At 38.7% G+C, this 16,730-nt stretch overlaps 1 protein-coding gene across 1 annotated transcript in view; it reads right to left on the minus strand.

Moving 5' to 3' along the window:
* Nucleotides 1-1,868: 1,868 nt before the first annotated feature.
* LOC117323828 (telomere length regulation protein TEL2 homolog) overlaps nt 1,869-16,730 on the minus strand; it is a 45,542-nt gene continuing 30,680 nt past the window's right edge. The window contains exons 12-20 of the mRNA XM_033879307.1: nt 15,746-15,837; nt 14,998-15,114; nt 14,022-14,093; nt 11,322-11,596; nt 10,679-10,778; nt 5,209-5,273; nt 4,846-4,961; nt 4,161-4,243; nt 1,869-3,592 (exon numbers count right to left, since the gene is read on the minus strand). Of these exons, the coding sequence (XP_033735198.1) occupies nt 3,563-3,592; nt 4,161-4,243; nt 4,846-4,961; nt 5,209-5,273; nt 10,679-10,778; nt 11,322-11,596; nt 14,022-14,093; nt 14,998-15,114; nt 15,746-15,837 (950 nt within the window). The 3' untranslated portion in view covers nt 1,869-3,562. The remainder of the gene's footprint in view (nt 3,593-4,160; nt 4,244-4,845; nt 4,962-5,208; nt 5,274-10,678; nt 10,779-11,321; nt 11,597-14,021; nt 14,094-14,997; nt 15,115-15,745; nt 15,838-16,730) is intronic.

The raw sequence follows: 16,730 nt of genomic DNA on the forward strand, positions 1-16,730 counted from the left end.
AAGTTAAAAATACGGACAAGAAGTCGAATGGAGAGAAATGATCGATAAAGTTGTTTCTTTACCTTAATCTAACTATACATTTACATTATAATCCTTGTTTTAGACCAGATTGAACACTGGACCAGTCAGTAGTATAAGAATTTACGCGAACACAGCCTATCACATTTGAACACAAATTTATATATGTAGTACACATATAAAATTGTCATGAATACCCACCCGCTAATTTAGCCCACAGAAGAGATCTATATATACCATCGTAGGCCTTTTGGAAGTCAACATTAAAGGCTTGATCCTTCCTTTACAAAAACCGTTTTGAACGTCGTTGATGACGTCATTCGATTCTAGCCATCTGAGCAGCCAGCAATGTTGTAGATGCCAAAGTAATGCCCCTATAACTGAGGGGATCACGTGGGTCAGCTGTTGAGATTTTGAGAACTGGAGTTATAATCGCCTTAGACCACAGGCATGGAATTGACTTTTTTTAGAAAAACACTCGCATTAAACAAGAGGCCCATATGGCCTGTATCGCTCACTTGGTTGGATTTGACCAAATGTCAAAACAATGTTCATGTTCTATTTGTTAATACCTATATTTGTTGATGTCAAACAATGCTATATATGGCTATGGAGTTGGGATCTCAACGATTTCAACAAGAGATCCCAGAGGGATATTAGCACCCACCATTGAATGATCTTTTAGGTTCCATGTCAGATTGATCTTCTCTCCATTTTTTCCTTCCTCTTATTAATCTTTGTAATTTGAGAAACATCCCTCCAGTACTTTTCAAACAATGCAATACGAGGGACCAAGGGAACCTACATATGAAATTTGAGAAAGATCCCTTCAGTACCTTCTGTAAAATAGCGATAACAAACTTCAATTGTCAAAATCCAAGATGGCTGTCTGTTGGCCATGTTGTTTTCAGATTGGTTCCAAAATGAAATATGCATAACTAGGGAACAAGGAAAACCTACATATTAAAGTTCAGAAAGATCCTTTCAGTACTTTCTGAGAAATAGCGATAACAAGAATTGTTTACAGAGGGATGGACAACGGACCATGGATGCAGAGCGATTTGAATAGCCCACCATCTGATGATGGTAGGCTAAAAATATATCCAAGAAACTAAGACCGTAGGGGTGGAGAAAGACCCAGGGCCTATTTTACATCATGATTGTGTTTATCTCTTTATGCCCAACAATGCTATACATGGTTATAGGGTGGGGATCTCAATGGTTTCAACGATATATCAAAGAAACTAAGTCCCTAGGGGTGGGGAAACACCCTAGAACCTATTTTTACATCATGATTGTGTTTATCTTTTTATGCTCAACAATGCTGTATATGGTTATTGGGTTGAGACCTCGATAGTTTCAAAGATATGTAAAAAAAAAAGCTAAGTCCCAAGGGGTGCAGAAAGACCCCGGGGCCTATATTTATAAAAGGATTGTGTTTTTCTCTTGATGTCCAGCAATGCTAGATATGGTTATGGGGTGGGGATCTCAAGGGTTTAAACTAGTAGCAATTTAAAGATTTACCTTAATTTCCTCTATTGGGCCCCACTGCTCTGGCCACAGGGGAGCCACATCCTCCGTTTATATGTTTAATCTCCTTTGCCCCATAATGCTCTAGACCGAATTTCATCAAAATCCATTCAGGCATTCAAGAAAAGTAAGGATTTTAAGGATTTACTTCAATTTCCCCTATCAGGCCCCACCCCTCCGGCCCCAGGGGAGCCATATCCTCCATTTATACAACGTTTGATCCCCTTTTAAAGCGATCCCTTAAAGGAAATTTAACCCATGAACATTTATAGTATGCATATAGAATTGCAATTAAAGACAAGTAAAAGGCTCGAAACAAATCAGTCTTTACAGCTTCAATTTAATAATCAAAATTATGTTGTACTATTAAGCTTCAGTACAAATCATAATGTAACAGTTGTGTTTCATAGTAGTATAAGTACAATACTGTAACAGTTGTGTTCCATAGTAGTATAAGTACAATACTGTAACAGTTGTGTTCCATAGTAGTATAAGTACAATACTGTAACAGTTGTGTTCCATAGTAGTATAAGTACAATACTGTAACAGTTGTGTTTCATAGTAGTATAAGTACAATACAGTAACAGTTGTGTTTCATAGTAGTATAAGTACAATACTGTAACAGTTGTGTTTCATAGTAGTATAAGTACAATACTGTAACAGTTGTGTTTCATAGTAGTATAAGTACAATACTGTAACAGTTGTGTTTCATAGTAGTATAAGTACAATACTGTAACAGTTGTGTTTCATAGTAGTATAAGACAAACTCCAGAGTTCTTAGCTCATTCTTTTACTGTAAACATGGAAATTTATGTGAGGGGGACATTCCACTCTAACTAAGCAGAGTGCATTTGATTGCGAAAATATTCCCACGCCTATGATTTTGATATCAATTTGCGTAATCTCGAACTACAGACGAAGGTGGATCGATTGCGAAAATTACTCCCACAGATATTGTTTATACATCAACATCAAAATTGCGAAATTAACCCCCTGCGAAAATAACCATGTTTACAGTATTACAATATGATAAATACTATATTTAATTAACATGATATAATTTAAGCGCTATCCGCTACATACTTTTAACACTACATATACATTGACTGTGGTAAAACACATGTAGAGGTGTTGTCGCTTTGGCCGCCCTGCTCAAAGTGACCATTGCTGACCAATGCCCAAGTAAAATAGCCAACATTCACTTAACACATAGACAATACAGATACTAGACAAGTTTACATAACGTTACATCACACCTGCCCAGTGAGCTCACTCTCATTCACATGTGCTATTTTTGAACATGTGCGAAAGGTTTGCCACATTGCGTACGTATTGCATTCCGTGTAAGGCTGACTATTGGTACACACATACATATAGGTAAAATACCAAATACGTATTAAAAGCAGTATTGACAAATAATGACACTACTATGATACAGTATTATTCATCAGACAATTCGTGAAGCTTGTTGATTCCGAGACGATTAAACTGCCTCAGTGACATACAGTATCGTGGTTTGAAGTATTACATTTGCTAATACAAAGCTCTGACACACAGCACAACTCTGTTACTCTTTAGTTAAGGTACTTGTTACCATTTTAAAGAGATACATATACATGTATACTGACAATCTCCACCCTGGTGACTACAGGACATGTCATACTCTGTGGGTATCATTTGATGAGACAAATACGACATGGGTTTTCGTAATCCAGTTTCTAGGCACAGTATACATACAGGGAGTGTGGTTAAACAAAGCACAGAAAGAACAAAAGAAACCGAGGTAACCTTGTCCAGTATCAGACGTACTGGTAACATACATTGTCATACATTGTCATACATTGTCCATACTTCACTCGAGGTTGCTAGGTTCAGTATCAGGTGTACTGGTAACATACACTTTGCCATACATTGTCCATACTTCACTCCAGGTACATAGCTTGGTTCAGTATTGGGTGTACTGGTAAGATACACTTTGTCATATATTGTCGATACTTCACATTTCTGTAAATGGTCAGGTGTTTTCTATACTGTCTTGGAATTCCTACAAAACAAAAAAGAATGTTTGATTAGGCTGTGATGCATCGGCCACCAAGAAATCTAGCTCACCATCTGGAACTGTCTTGTTTTTGTTTTGTGTTTTTGCAGGATTTTATCTTTGCTCTCTACTTCTATTACTATCTAGAATAAAGTTTCTGAAAAATGGTCAGATATAATTTTACAAGTAATTTATAATGTAATAGCCAATCCGAGGCTTAGATAGCTATATTGGAATAAGAATAGTCAGTCTGAGATTTACTATTATTTGTCACACATGTAAGGTTCTATAACATGACTACAGATTATTCAGAAAATTCATCAGTACTTACTGAAATTATCAATACATATATGTTTACACAGACAATATAACTCATGCTTGTATAAAACAAAGTAACCATGGAATCTCCAAGACTCTATTCAGTTAATTACATTTAACCATTTTAAAACTAATCGCCTGTAATTTATTTCATATCAAGCTGTAATTATTCATCCTATTGTTTTAAACAAACCCAGCTCTACATCAGAATTTCTATATTTTCACAGTTGTAAGAAGTTTTATAACAAATTCCAACCTTTTTGATGACATTTTCCATCAACATCAGACACTGGACTGCAAGTTTCCTCGATTCTCTATCAATGGCTTTGTCAGCAACATCTGTAAAACACAACGATCCCTGTATGTATTCTTAAATCACAAAGATCCCAGGTCATATTCTCTAAATCACAAAGATCCCAGGTCATATTCTCTAAATCACAAAGATCCCAGGTCATATTCTCTAAATCACAAAGATCCCAGGTCATAGTCTCTAAATCACAAAGATCCCAGGTCATAGTCTCTAAATCACAAAGACCTCAGATCATATTATCTAAATCAAACATCTCAGATCATATTCTCTACATCACAAAGATCCCAGATCATATTCTCTACATCACAAAGATCCCAGATCATATTCTCTACATCACAAAGATCCCAGATCATAATCTCTAAATCACAAAGATCCCAAAACATGTCCAAACTTCCATGTTAATGAAACTCACCATATAAAGTATAGTCCTATTACACAACAGTACTTTTTAAAAATAAACAACACGTAATATGATGATTTCCACAAAATTAATCTTTTTCCTCCAAATGTATATAAAAAAAAAGAATTTCAATCACCAAAACTTTAAGTCATCTTACAATAACATTTTATCATGGTATATATTTATTATATACTGTAACTGTTTTATCTTAAACAGATACATCTACCTTACCCTCAAGCCAACTCTTCATTTCCATGACCTCAGTCTGAAGGTCAGTCAGTAGAAAGTGGGCAGGAACAGAAAGGATCACCATAGAAACAGCAAACAAAATAGCGTGACAGACCATTCTGAAATTGTACGATTACAAAGTTCAATAATCAGATATGCCATTAAGCTTTTAGTTTTAGGAGAATAGCATTTAAAATTACTGAACAAGCTTTGGTAAATTCTTTATTACATAGACACGAGTTGAAGATTCTGTTTAACATATAGATCAAATTTATGTGAAAAAGTAAATGAATTAACTTGAACAATATTTATTGTGACATCATGAATCATTTGTGAGATCACGTGTCTCAAAGACAATCCACAAACCTGTCAGTGTGAAAACGGAGGACCCAGATATACTCCAGAAGTGTAGATCCCATCCTCTTAGCTTCCTGTTCAACATCAAATGTTGACATTTCTTACTATACATGCAATGTGACAACCAGAAACAGTAGCACCTCTATGGAAAACCACATATACAGGACAGTACCACCTCTATGGGAAACCACATATACAGACAGTAGCACCTCTATGGGAAACCACATATACAGACAGTAGCACCTCTATGGGAAACCACATATACAGACAGTAGCACCTCTATGGGAAACCACATATACAGACAGTAGCACCTCTATGGGAAACCACATATACAGACAGTAGCACCTCTATGGGGAACCACATATACACAGTAGTACCTTTATGGGGAACCACATATACAGACAGTAGCACCTCTACTCTATGGGGAACCACATATACAGACAGTAGTACCTTTATGGGGAACCACATATACAGACAGTAGTACCTCTATGGGGAACCACATATACAGACAGTAGTACCTTTATGGGGAACCACATATACAGACAGTAGCACCTCTATGGGGAACCACATATACAGACAGTAGTACCTCTATGGGGAACCACATATACAGACAGTAGCACCTCTATGGGGAACCACATATACAGACAGTAGTACCTTTATGGGGAACCACATATACAGACAGTAGTACCTCTATGGGGAACCACATATACAGACAGTAGTACCTTTATGGGGAAACACATATACAGACAGTAGCACCTCTATGGGGAACCACATATACAGACAGTAGCACCTCTAAGAGGAACCACATATACAGACAGTAGCACCTCTATGGGGAACCACATATACAGACAGTAGTACCTTTATGGGGAACCACATATACGACTGTACCACCTCTATGGGGAACCACATATACAGACAGTAGTACCTCTATGGGGAACCACATATACAGACAGTAGCACCTCTATGGGGAACCACATATACAGACAGTAGTACCTTTATGGGGAACCACATATACAGACAGTAGTACCTCTATGGGGAACCACATATACAGACAGTAGTACCTTTATGGGGAAACACATATACAGACAGTAGCACCTCTATGGGGAACCACATATACAGACAGTAGCACCTCTAAGAGGAACCACATATACAGACAGTAGCACCTCTATGGGGAACCACATATACAGACAGTAGTACCTTTATGGGGAACCACATATACGACTGTACCACCTCTATGAGAAACCACATATACAGACAGTAGTAACGCTATGGGGAACCACATATACAGACAATAGTTCCTCTATGGGGAACCACATATACGACTGTACCACCTCTATGAGAAACCACATATACAAACAGTACCACCTCTATGAGGAACCACATATACAGACAGTAGCACCTCTATGGGGAACCACATATACAGACAGTAACACCTCTATGGGGAACCACATATACAGACACTGTAGTATACCTCTATGGGAAACCACATATACGACTGTACCACCTCTATGGGGAACCACATATACAAACAGTACCACCTCAATGGGAAACCACATATACAGACAGTAGTACCTTTATGGGAAACCACATATACAGACAGTAGTACCTCTATGGGAAACCACATATACAGACAGTAGTACCTTTATGGGAAACCACATATACAGACAGTAGCACCTCTATGGGAAACCACATATACGAACAGTACCACCTCTATGGGGAACCACATATACAGACAGTAGTACCTTTATGGGAAACCACATATACAGACAGTAGCACCTCTATGGGAAACCACATATACGAACAGTACCACCTCTATGGGGAACCACATATACAGACAGTAGTACCTCTATGGGGAACCACATATACACAGTAGTACCTTTATGGGGAACCACATATACAGACAGTAGCACCTCTACTCTATGGGGAACCACATATACAGACAGTAGTACCTTTATGGGGAACCACATATACAGACAGTAGTACCTCTATGGGGAACCACATATACAGACAGTAGTACCTTTATGGGGAACCATATATACAGACAGTAGTACCTTTATGGGGAACCACATATACAGACAGTAGTACCTCTATGGGGAACCACATATACACACAGTAGTACCTCTATGGGGAACCACATATACAGACAGTAGCACCTCTATGGGAAACCACATATACAGACAGTAGTACCTTTATGGGGAACCACATATACAGACAGTAGTACCTTTATGGGAAACCACATATACAGACAGTAGTACCTCTATGGGGAACCACATATACAGACAGTAGCACCTCTATGGGGAACCACATATACAGACAGTAGTACCTTTATGGGGAACCATATATACAGACAGTAGTACCTTTATGGGGAACCACATATACAGACAGTAGTACCTCTATGGGAAACCACATATACAGACAGTAGTACCTTTATGGGGAACCATATATACAGACAGTAGTACCTCTATGGGGAACCACATATACAGACAGTAGTACCTTTATGGGGAACCATATATACAGACAGTAGTACCTTTATGGGGAACCATATATACAAACAGTAGTACCTTTATGGGAAACCACATATACAGACAGTAGTACCTTTATGGGAAACCACATATACAGACAGTAGTACCTTTATGGGGAACCACATATACAGACAGTAGTACCTCTATGGGGAACCACATATACAGACAGTAGTACCTTTATGGGGAACCATATATACAGACAGTAGTACCTTTATGGGGAACCACATATACAGACAGTAGTACCTCTATGGGGAACCACATATACAGACAGTAGCACCTCTATGGGAAACCACATATACAGACAGTAGCACCTCTATGGGGAACCACATATACAGACAGTAGTACCTTTATGGGGAACCACATATACAGACAGTATTACCTTTATGGGGAACCACATATACAGACAGTAGTACCTTTATGGGAAACCACATATACAGACAGTAGTACCTCTATGGGGAACCACATATACAGACAGTAGTACCTCTATGGGGAACCACATATACAGACAGTAGTACCTCTATGGGGAACTACATATACAGACATTAGTATATCTATGGGGAACCACATATACAGACACTGTAGTACCTCTATGGGGAACCACATATACAGACAGTAGTACCTCTATGGGAAACCACATATACATGTACACACAGTAGCACCTCTATGGGAAACCACATATACAGACAGTAGCACCTCTATGGGGAACCACATATACAGACACTGTAGTACCTCTATGGGGAACCACATATACAGACAGTAGTACCTCTATGGGGAACCACATATACAGACAGTAGTACCTCTATGGGGAACCACATATACAGACAGTAGTACCTTTATGGGAAACCACATATACAGACAGTAGTACCTCTATGGGGAACCACATATACAGACAGTAGCACCTCTATGGGGAACCACATATACAGACAGTAGTACCTTTATGGGGAACCATATATACAGACAGTAGTACCTTTATGGGGAACCACATATACAGACAGTAGTACCTCTATGGGGAACCACATATACAGACAGTAGTACCTTTATGGGGAACCATATATACAGACAGTAGTACCTCTATGGGGAACCACATATACAGACAGTAGTACCTTTATGGGGAACCATATATACAGACAGTAGTACCTTTATGGGGAACCATATATACAGACAGTAGTACCTTTATGGGAAACCACATATACAGACAGTAGTACCTTTATGGGAAACCACATATACAGACAGTAGTACCTCTATGGGGAACCACATATACAGACAGTAGCACCTCTATGGGAAACCACATATACAGACAGTAGCACCTCTATGGGGAACCACATATACAGACAGTAGTACCTTTATGGGGAACCACATATACAGACAGTAGTACCTTTATGGGGAACCACATATACAGACAGTAGTACCTTTATGGGAAACCACATATACAGACAGTAGTACCTTTATGGGAAACCACATATACAGACAGTAGTACCTTTATGGGGAACCACATATACAGACAGTAGTACCTTTATGGGAAAACACATATACACACAGTAGTACCTCTATGGGGAACCACATATACAGACAGTAGTACCTCTATGGGGAACCACATACACGCAGTAGTACCTTTATGGGGAACCACATATACAGACAGTAGCACCTTTATGGGGAACCACATATACAGACAGTAGTACCTTTATGGGGGAACCACATATACAGACAGTAGTACCTTTATGGGAAACCACATATACAGACAGTAGTACCTCTATGGGGAACCACATATACAGACACTGTAGTACCTCTATGGGGAACCACATATACAGACAGTAGTACCTCTATGGGGAACCACATATACAGACAGTAGTACCTCTATGGGAAACCACATATACATGTACACACAGTAGCACCTCTATGGGAAACCACATATACAGACAGTAGCACCTCTATGGGGAACCACATATACAGACACTGTAGTACCTCTATGGGGAACCACATATACAGACAGTAGTACCTCTATGGGGAACCACATATACAGACAGTAGTACCTCTATGGGGAACCACATATACAGACACTGTAGTACCTCTATGGGGAACCACATATACAGACAGTAGTACCTCTATGGGGAACCACATATACAGACAGTAGTACCTCTATGGGGAACCACATATACAGACAGTAGTACCTCTATGGGGAACCACATACACACAGTAGTACCTCTTTGGGGAACCACATATACAGACAGTAGCACCTCTATGGGGAACCACATATACAGACACTGTAGTACCTCTATGGGAAACCACATATACAGACAGTAGTACATCTATGGGGAACCACATATACAGACAGGACCACCTCTATGGGAAACCACATAAACAGACAGTAGTACCTCTATGGGAAACCACATATACAGACACTGTAGAACCTCTATGGGAAACCACATATACAGACAGTAGTACCTCTATGGGAAACCACATATACAGACAGAAGTACCTCTATGGGGAACCACATATACAGACAGTAGTACCTTTGCGAGGAACCACATATACAGACAGTAGTACCTTTATGGGAAACCACATATACAGACAGTAGCACCTCTATGGGTAACCACATATACAGACAGTAGCACCTCTATGGGAAACCACATACATTTTGTATAAGACAGTACCACCTCTATTTGAAACCATATATACACACAAAAGTACTTCTGAGGGAAACCACATACACACATAGTAGTACCTCCTCTATGGGAAACCAAATATACAGACAAGGCACTTTTCTGGGAAATGTTTTCAACCTGTCTGCTCAACAGTAAAAAATCTGGTTAAAAGGAAATTGATAGAAAAGGGCCAAATATCACTCAGGTTCTTACTAATGTGGAGACCTGATCCTTACTTTATCATATACATATAAGGTGTCATCACAAGAAACAAAGGCATCTAAAATAATGAATAACTTTACATATACAACTTACCATTGTATTGACAGCACAGTACATGATAACACCCAGTGTGTATATCAATCTTCCAAGGATAAGGCTATCTTCTCCTATTAAGTCAAAGGTATTTTCTCTCCTGGAAATTTTAAAACAGAATGACAAAATGCAACAGTCTTCTCAAAACAGATTTCCTCACGGGTTGTTTTCATGGTAATACATATGTCGTCTAAAACTCCTTCATTGCGTACTTTATTCTGACATTGTGTATCATGATTTGTGCTAAAATTCCAGATCCTCTGTCTATGATACCTGGTAGTATATTTGTTTGTTGGGTTTATCACCCAGTGAACAGTCAGAGACATATTGAGGCAGGGTCTCCTTGTAGTAGTTGGTGACTACCTCACTGAACAACATAAGGGAGGATTGTCGTATGGCATCAAGAGCAATTAGGGTAATGTGTTTTGCTCAAAGACACAACCACAACAGCACAGCTAGGTTGGCCTGTTTCTCAGCTTCCCGAGAAACACAAACCAAAACAGGTAGGGAGCATTGAACCTCTAATTGATCCTTGGTAATCACAGACTGAAGACACTTTGAAAATTACATGGTATTCTGCAGCACTAGATATATTTGACAAAGTTGGGTAAAAGTGGTCAAAAACTGAAAATAAAACTGTTACCTGTCATAATGCTTCATCAGTGGGTAGAAGAACTGCCCTGCCACTCCAGCAAACTTGTTGATTTGAGGGACAGACACAGGTCTACTGGGCCCCTTGACAAACCGACGTGTTTTACTTTCAATCCTTCGTTGTACAACACCATGCCAGTCCTCAGGGGTCTGTGTCAGGGAGGAGACCTCAGAGGAAGGTACAGGGGTTGGTGTCGGGGAGGAGACCTTAGAGGAAGGTACAGACTGGCAGGGTTGAGATAATTCCTGAGCACTGGCTGCTAGTACCTGAAATCAATGAAGGTATGCATTAACATTGGGTTATCCAAGAGGTAGCAAACCACAGAAACACTGCCTTGCCATGGGGGATTTTTTTGTTAAGCAAATAACTCCTGTATTATGATATGCATAAACAAGAGGCCCAATGGGCCTGTATCGCTCACCTGGCTCTACAGCAACTTTGAAGTTGATTGAAGTCATTTCTAAAGATACTATGTTGATTACCTCTTTATTCAAATATCATTGTAAGCTAGTTTTATTCATATTAAAAATTTTCTAGTCCTTCATTCCAGCATTCTATTGGCCTAATATCAGGTCTTGGAGGCTCTTGGCTATCGCAAAATTATTGTTTACAGATTTGAGCCGATTTCACCCCTGTGACCTTGAATGTAGGTCAAGGTCATTTATTTGAACAAAATTGGTAGTGCTTCACCCCAGCATGCTACAGGCCTAATATCAAGTCCCTGGGCCTCTTGGTTATTGAGAAGAAGTCGTATGAAGATTATAGCCTATTTGACCCATGTGACCTTGAATGAAGGTCAAGGTCATTTATTTGAACAAACTTTGTAGCCCTTCACCCCAGCATGCTACAGGCCCAATATCAAGTCCCTGGGCCTCTTGGTTATTGAGAAGAAGTCGTTTGAAGATTACAGCCTATTTGACCCATGTGACCTTGAATGAAGGTCAAGGTCATTTATTTGAACAAACTTTGTAGCCCTTCACCCCAGCATGCTACAGGCCCAATATCAAGTCGCTGGGCCTCTTGGTTATTGAGAAGAAGTCGTTTGAAGATTACAGCCTATTTGACCCATGTGACCTTGAATGAAGGTCAAGGTCAATTATTTGAACAAACTTTGTAGCCCTTCACCCCAGCATGCTACAGGCCCAATATCAAGTCCCTGGGCCTCTTGGTTATTGAGAAGAAGTCGTTTGAAGATTATAGCCTATTTGACCCATGTGACCTTGAATGAAGGTCAAGGTCATTTATTTGAACAAACTTTGTAGCTCTTTACCCCAGCATGCTACAGGCCAAATATCAAGTCCATGGGCCTCTTGGTTATTGAGAAGAAGTCGTTTGAAGATTATAGCCTATTTGACCCATGTGACCTTGAATGAAGGTCAAGGTCATTTATTTGAACAAACTTTGTAGCCCTTCACCCCAGCATGCTACAGGCCCAATATCAAGTCCCTGGGCCTCTTGGTTATTGAGAAGAAGTCGTTTGAAGATTATAGCCTATTTGACTCATATGACCTTGAATGAAGGTCAAGGTCATTTATTTGAACAAACTTTGTAGCCCTTCACCCCAGCATGCTACAGGCCAAATATCAAGTCCATGGGCCTCTTGGTTATTGAGAAGAAGTCGTTTGAAGATTATAGCCTATTTGACCCATTTGACCTTGAATGAAGGTCAAGGTCATTTATTTGAACAAACTTTGTAGCCCTTCACCCCAGCATGCTACAGGCCCAATATCAAGTCCCTGGGCCTCTTGGTTATTGAGAAGAAGTCGTTTGAAGATTATAGCCTATTTGACTCATATGACCTTGAATGAAGGTCAAGGTCATTTATTTGAACAAACTTTGTAGCCCTTCACCCCAGCATGCTACAAGCCCAATATCAAGTCCATGGGCCTCTTGGTTATTGAGAAGAAGTCGTTTGAAGATTAAAGCCTATTTGACCCATGTGACCTTGAATGAAGGTCAAGGCCATTTATTTGAACAAACTTTGTAGCCCTTCACCCCAGCATGCTACAGGCCCAATATCAAGTCCCTGGGCCTCTTGGTTATTGAGAAGAAGTTGTTTGAATGAAAAAGTTGACGCCGGACGGCCGGACGGCCGGACGGACGGACGGACGACGGACGCCGCACCACGGCATAAGCTCACTTGCCCTTCGGGCAGGTGAGCTAAAAATGAAAAAATAAATGTACCACATAATCGGTACCTATAAATTCATTAATAGTACATACAGGCTTCACATTTGTTAAAACTAAAATAAAAACATTGTTCCGGATTTTCCGAAAATGTGTTTACACGGGAAATTAAGTTTTGATTACAGCAAAAAAAGGTGACTTATAATCAAGGTAAGATTGCGGGAAAACTTAATGCACAACATATGTCAAAACAAGATTAATTCTGTCTTTGGGATGGAAATATTTAATTTCAAATAGGTTTCAGAAAAAAATGAGTAGAGATTTATGTCATTTTGGGTCAAACATCATGATATTTTGCAATTTTTAATTTTTTTTTAAGTTGTTACCATGGTATTCACGGGTTTGAAAAACATAGAAAAAATAAGTTTACTTATGCTTCAGAGCTGTAATGAAAATGCAAATGTTGCATAGATTACAAATATATATACTTTATTATAGGCAATATATAGGGTTAACTGGCAATGTTTACATATCTATTTCAGAAAATTATTTCAATTCTCTTACCTCTAAAATGTCCATTCTCTGACGTAGGTTGTAGTTTCTTTCATAAAATTCGTAAGTTAAATACTGAGAACACTGCAAACCAAACAAACATAACTAGAGCACTGACATGTCAAAAAGAGCCCTGTTATGTGACAATATATATCTCCCATAATTATAAAGAAGCCATCTGCTCATATCGCTGGAGTTGACATTTGACTTCAAAAACAATGGACAGGAGGCAAAATATACATTCTAAATGTACTGTGATTTGGCTAGTACCTATCATCCTCAATGTTGCTGGGCTAACAAATGAACATACTAATAATATACTCATTTCTTAGCTTTGTTTTATTTGATTTAAACCTTCAATTTCTCCCCCACTAAGAGCCAGGGTCATAGACAAAGATCTACATTGTCCTTATTTTTGGACCCAGATGACAATGAGCTTTGACCCAGTAAACTTGATCTTTGACTCCTTGTTTAATTCTAACCAATTTTTCTTCAACATGTCGTAACAAAATGTGTGAAAAGATATCAAATTTGACCTTGACCTTGACCTTGGATTTGACCTCAGTATGGTCTTTTTGTGAACTGCCCACCTTGACCAAATTTCATATAAACATATCTTATACGAATTAAGTTTCCAAACTATTTTCTGACATGTGATGAGGTGTTCTGATTTGGGTGTGCTCGATCTGATTTAAAAAAATGAGGGTTTTTTTCATAGACAAACATGCTGCTTATATCTAAGGTACATGCAAAATGAATTCTGAAGATTTTTGTTTGATCATAGTTAATTTGATGTTCCATTAACAACTAGGGAATATTGATATTTTCCATTTAATAGGTCAATAGTATATGAATAATATATAAATAAAGTTTAGTATTTAAACACTGATCCTGGCCAGTCGTTTAGGAAATATTTACATAACAGCATGTTTCTTCACAATATCATAATTAAACTTTTTTAACCATTAATGTTTTTATGAAGACTTACCTGAGCTGGTGCATTTACTGTGAGAGCTACCATGGCACTGAATCTGTGTTTAGTGAATTTGGGGTTAGATGATTTATCCGATAGATGAAGAAGAATTTTGACAAACTCCTCACACACCTGGAAATAGATAACAGTGAGATACTGTACTCACACACAATATATTATTTACAACAGTAGTAGGTTCTCGATCTATTGTGACATCACCGATGGCAACGGACGAGATTGTCATAGCTCCGAAAGGGTCCATGGACAACAAGAGGCCCATGGGCCTTAGCGGTCCCCTGAGATTTGAAATATTTCCGTTAAACTAATTGACCCTTTTGGCCCCACCTATCAGTCTAAGGGGTCAGTCAGGGGCAACATGTGCATACCATTAAGCTGTCATCCCATGCTGATGATGTTAACAAAGTTAGAATGAATTCCAATACAAATCCAACAAGTAATAGTCAAAATGTGATTTTCCTATGTATACTACAGTAAAGTTTACGCCTTCCTCATGGCCAGGAGCAAATGTGTGACCTCAGAAAGTACAATAAGACCGTTCCATCTATGAAGAGTTTTTGATTCTAACTTATTTAGGTCTTTAGAAGAAGATTTTCGAAATTTTAGTCAATTTGATCCTTTTTGACCCCAACCATCAGTTCAAGTGGTCAGTCAAGGCCAGCATGTGCATACAATTAAGCTGTCATCCCAAGGCATACACTTTACCTACCAAGGAGATACCATTGTCTTAATCCTCAAATCCTACCTCTGTAAGTCCATCAGGTAAGGCTCTTATCAGTCCCTCTGCAGCCTCAAGGCAAGTATCTACCCTTTCTGGGTCATCAGCACAAATCAAACCTTCAGATACAAAAACAACATAATAATGAAACACATAATTCAAAATCAACTAAACAAGGGCAAAATATAGCTAAAGATATAGACAATAAATACAAACACACAATATATAATCAATGAAGTATTAAGAGCACATAGGTATCAAACAAAGGGCCATAACTACTGGTATATAGTACAACACCTGTTGTCAGTAGAAGATACTCCATCATCTTAAACTTACATAGAATAATATAAAACTAATCCGTAATATAACACACTGTCAAGATAAAGTGTTAGCTCTTAATGGATCCTGTTGACTCAACGTTCGTATAGAACAACACCATCCCAAAGAAATATTCTCGTACAAAGCTTGAGCACTACAGCTAACTGTGTATACACTACAGCTAACTGTGTATACACTACAGCTAACTGTGTATACCTGGATGAGATAAGCCATTGGAATCTCAGTAACAAAGGGTCAAAGCTGCATGTATTGAAGTTTGAAATGAAATCTGTATTATACAAAAATATCACATCAAAATCTTTGTTATCTCATATCCAGTTTGACAGCTGTAGTGAAAAGCATCTGAGATATTCATGTAAATAGATATTTCACAAGCAGTATTGTATATGTGTGACGTCTCAGTGACTTCACTGCAGTCTGCAGTATAGCCAAAAATAGCTGTCGAATTGATAAAACTCCTGTACACTTCACACCTCAGTATACTGATGTATCCCTGGTCATTTGTGTGATAGAAGTGACAGTGTAGTAACCATACCATCAGACATTTAACCCTGTACTGGCTGTGATAGAGGTGACAGAGTGTAGTAACCATACCATCAGATATTTAACCCTGTACTGGCTGTGAAGTGTAGTAACCATACCATCAGACATTTAACCCTGTACTGGCTGTGAA

Source organism: Pecten maximus, chromosome 1 (assembly GCF_902652985.1).
Source record: "Pecten maximus chromosome 1, xPecMax1.1, whole genome shotgun sequence".
NCBI classification, from domain to species: domain Eukaryota; kingdom Metazoa; phylum Mollusca; class Bivalvia; order Pectinida; family Pectinidae; genus Pecten; species Pecten maximus.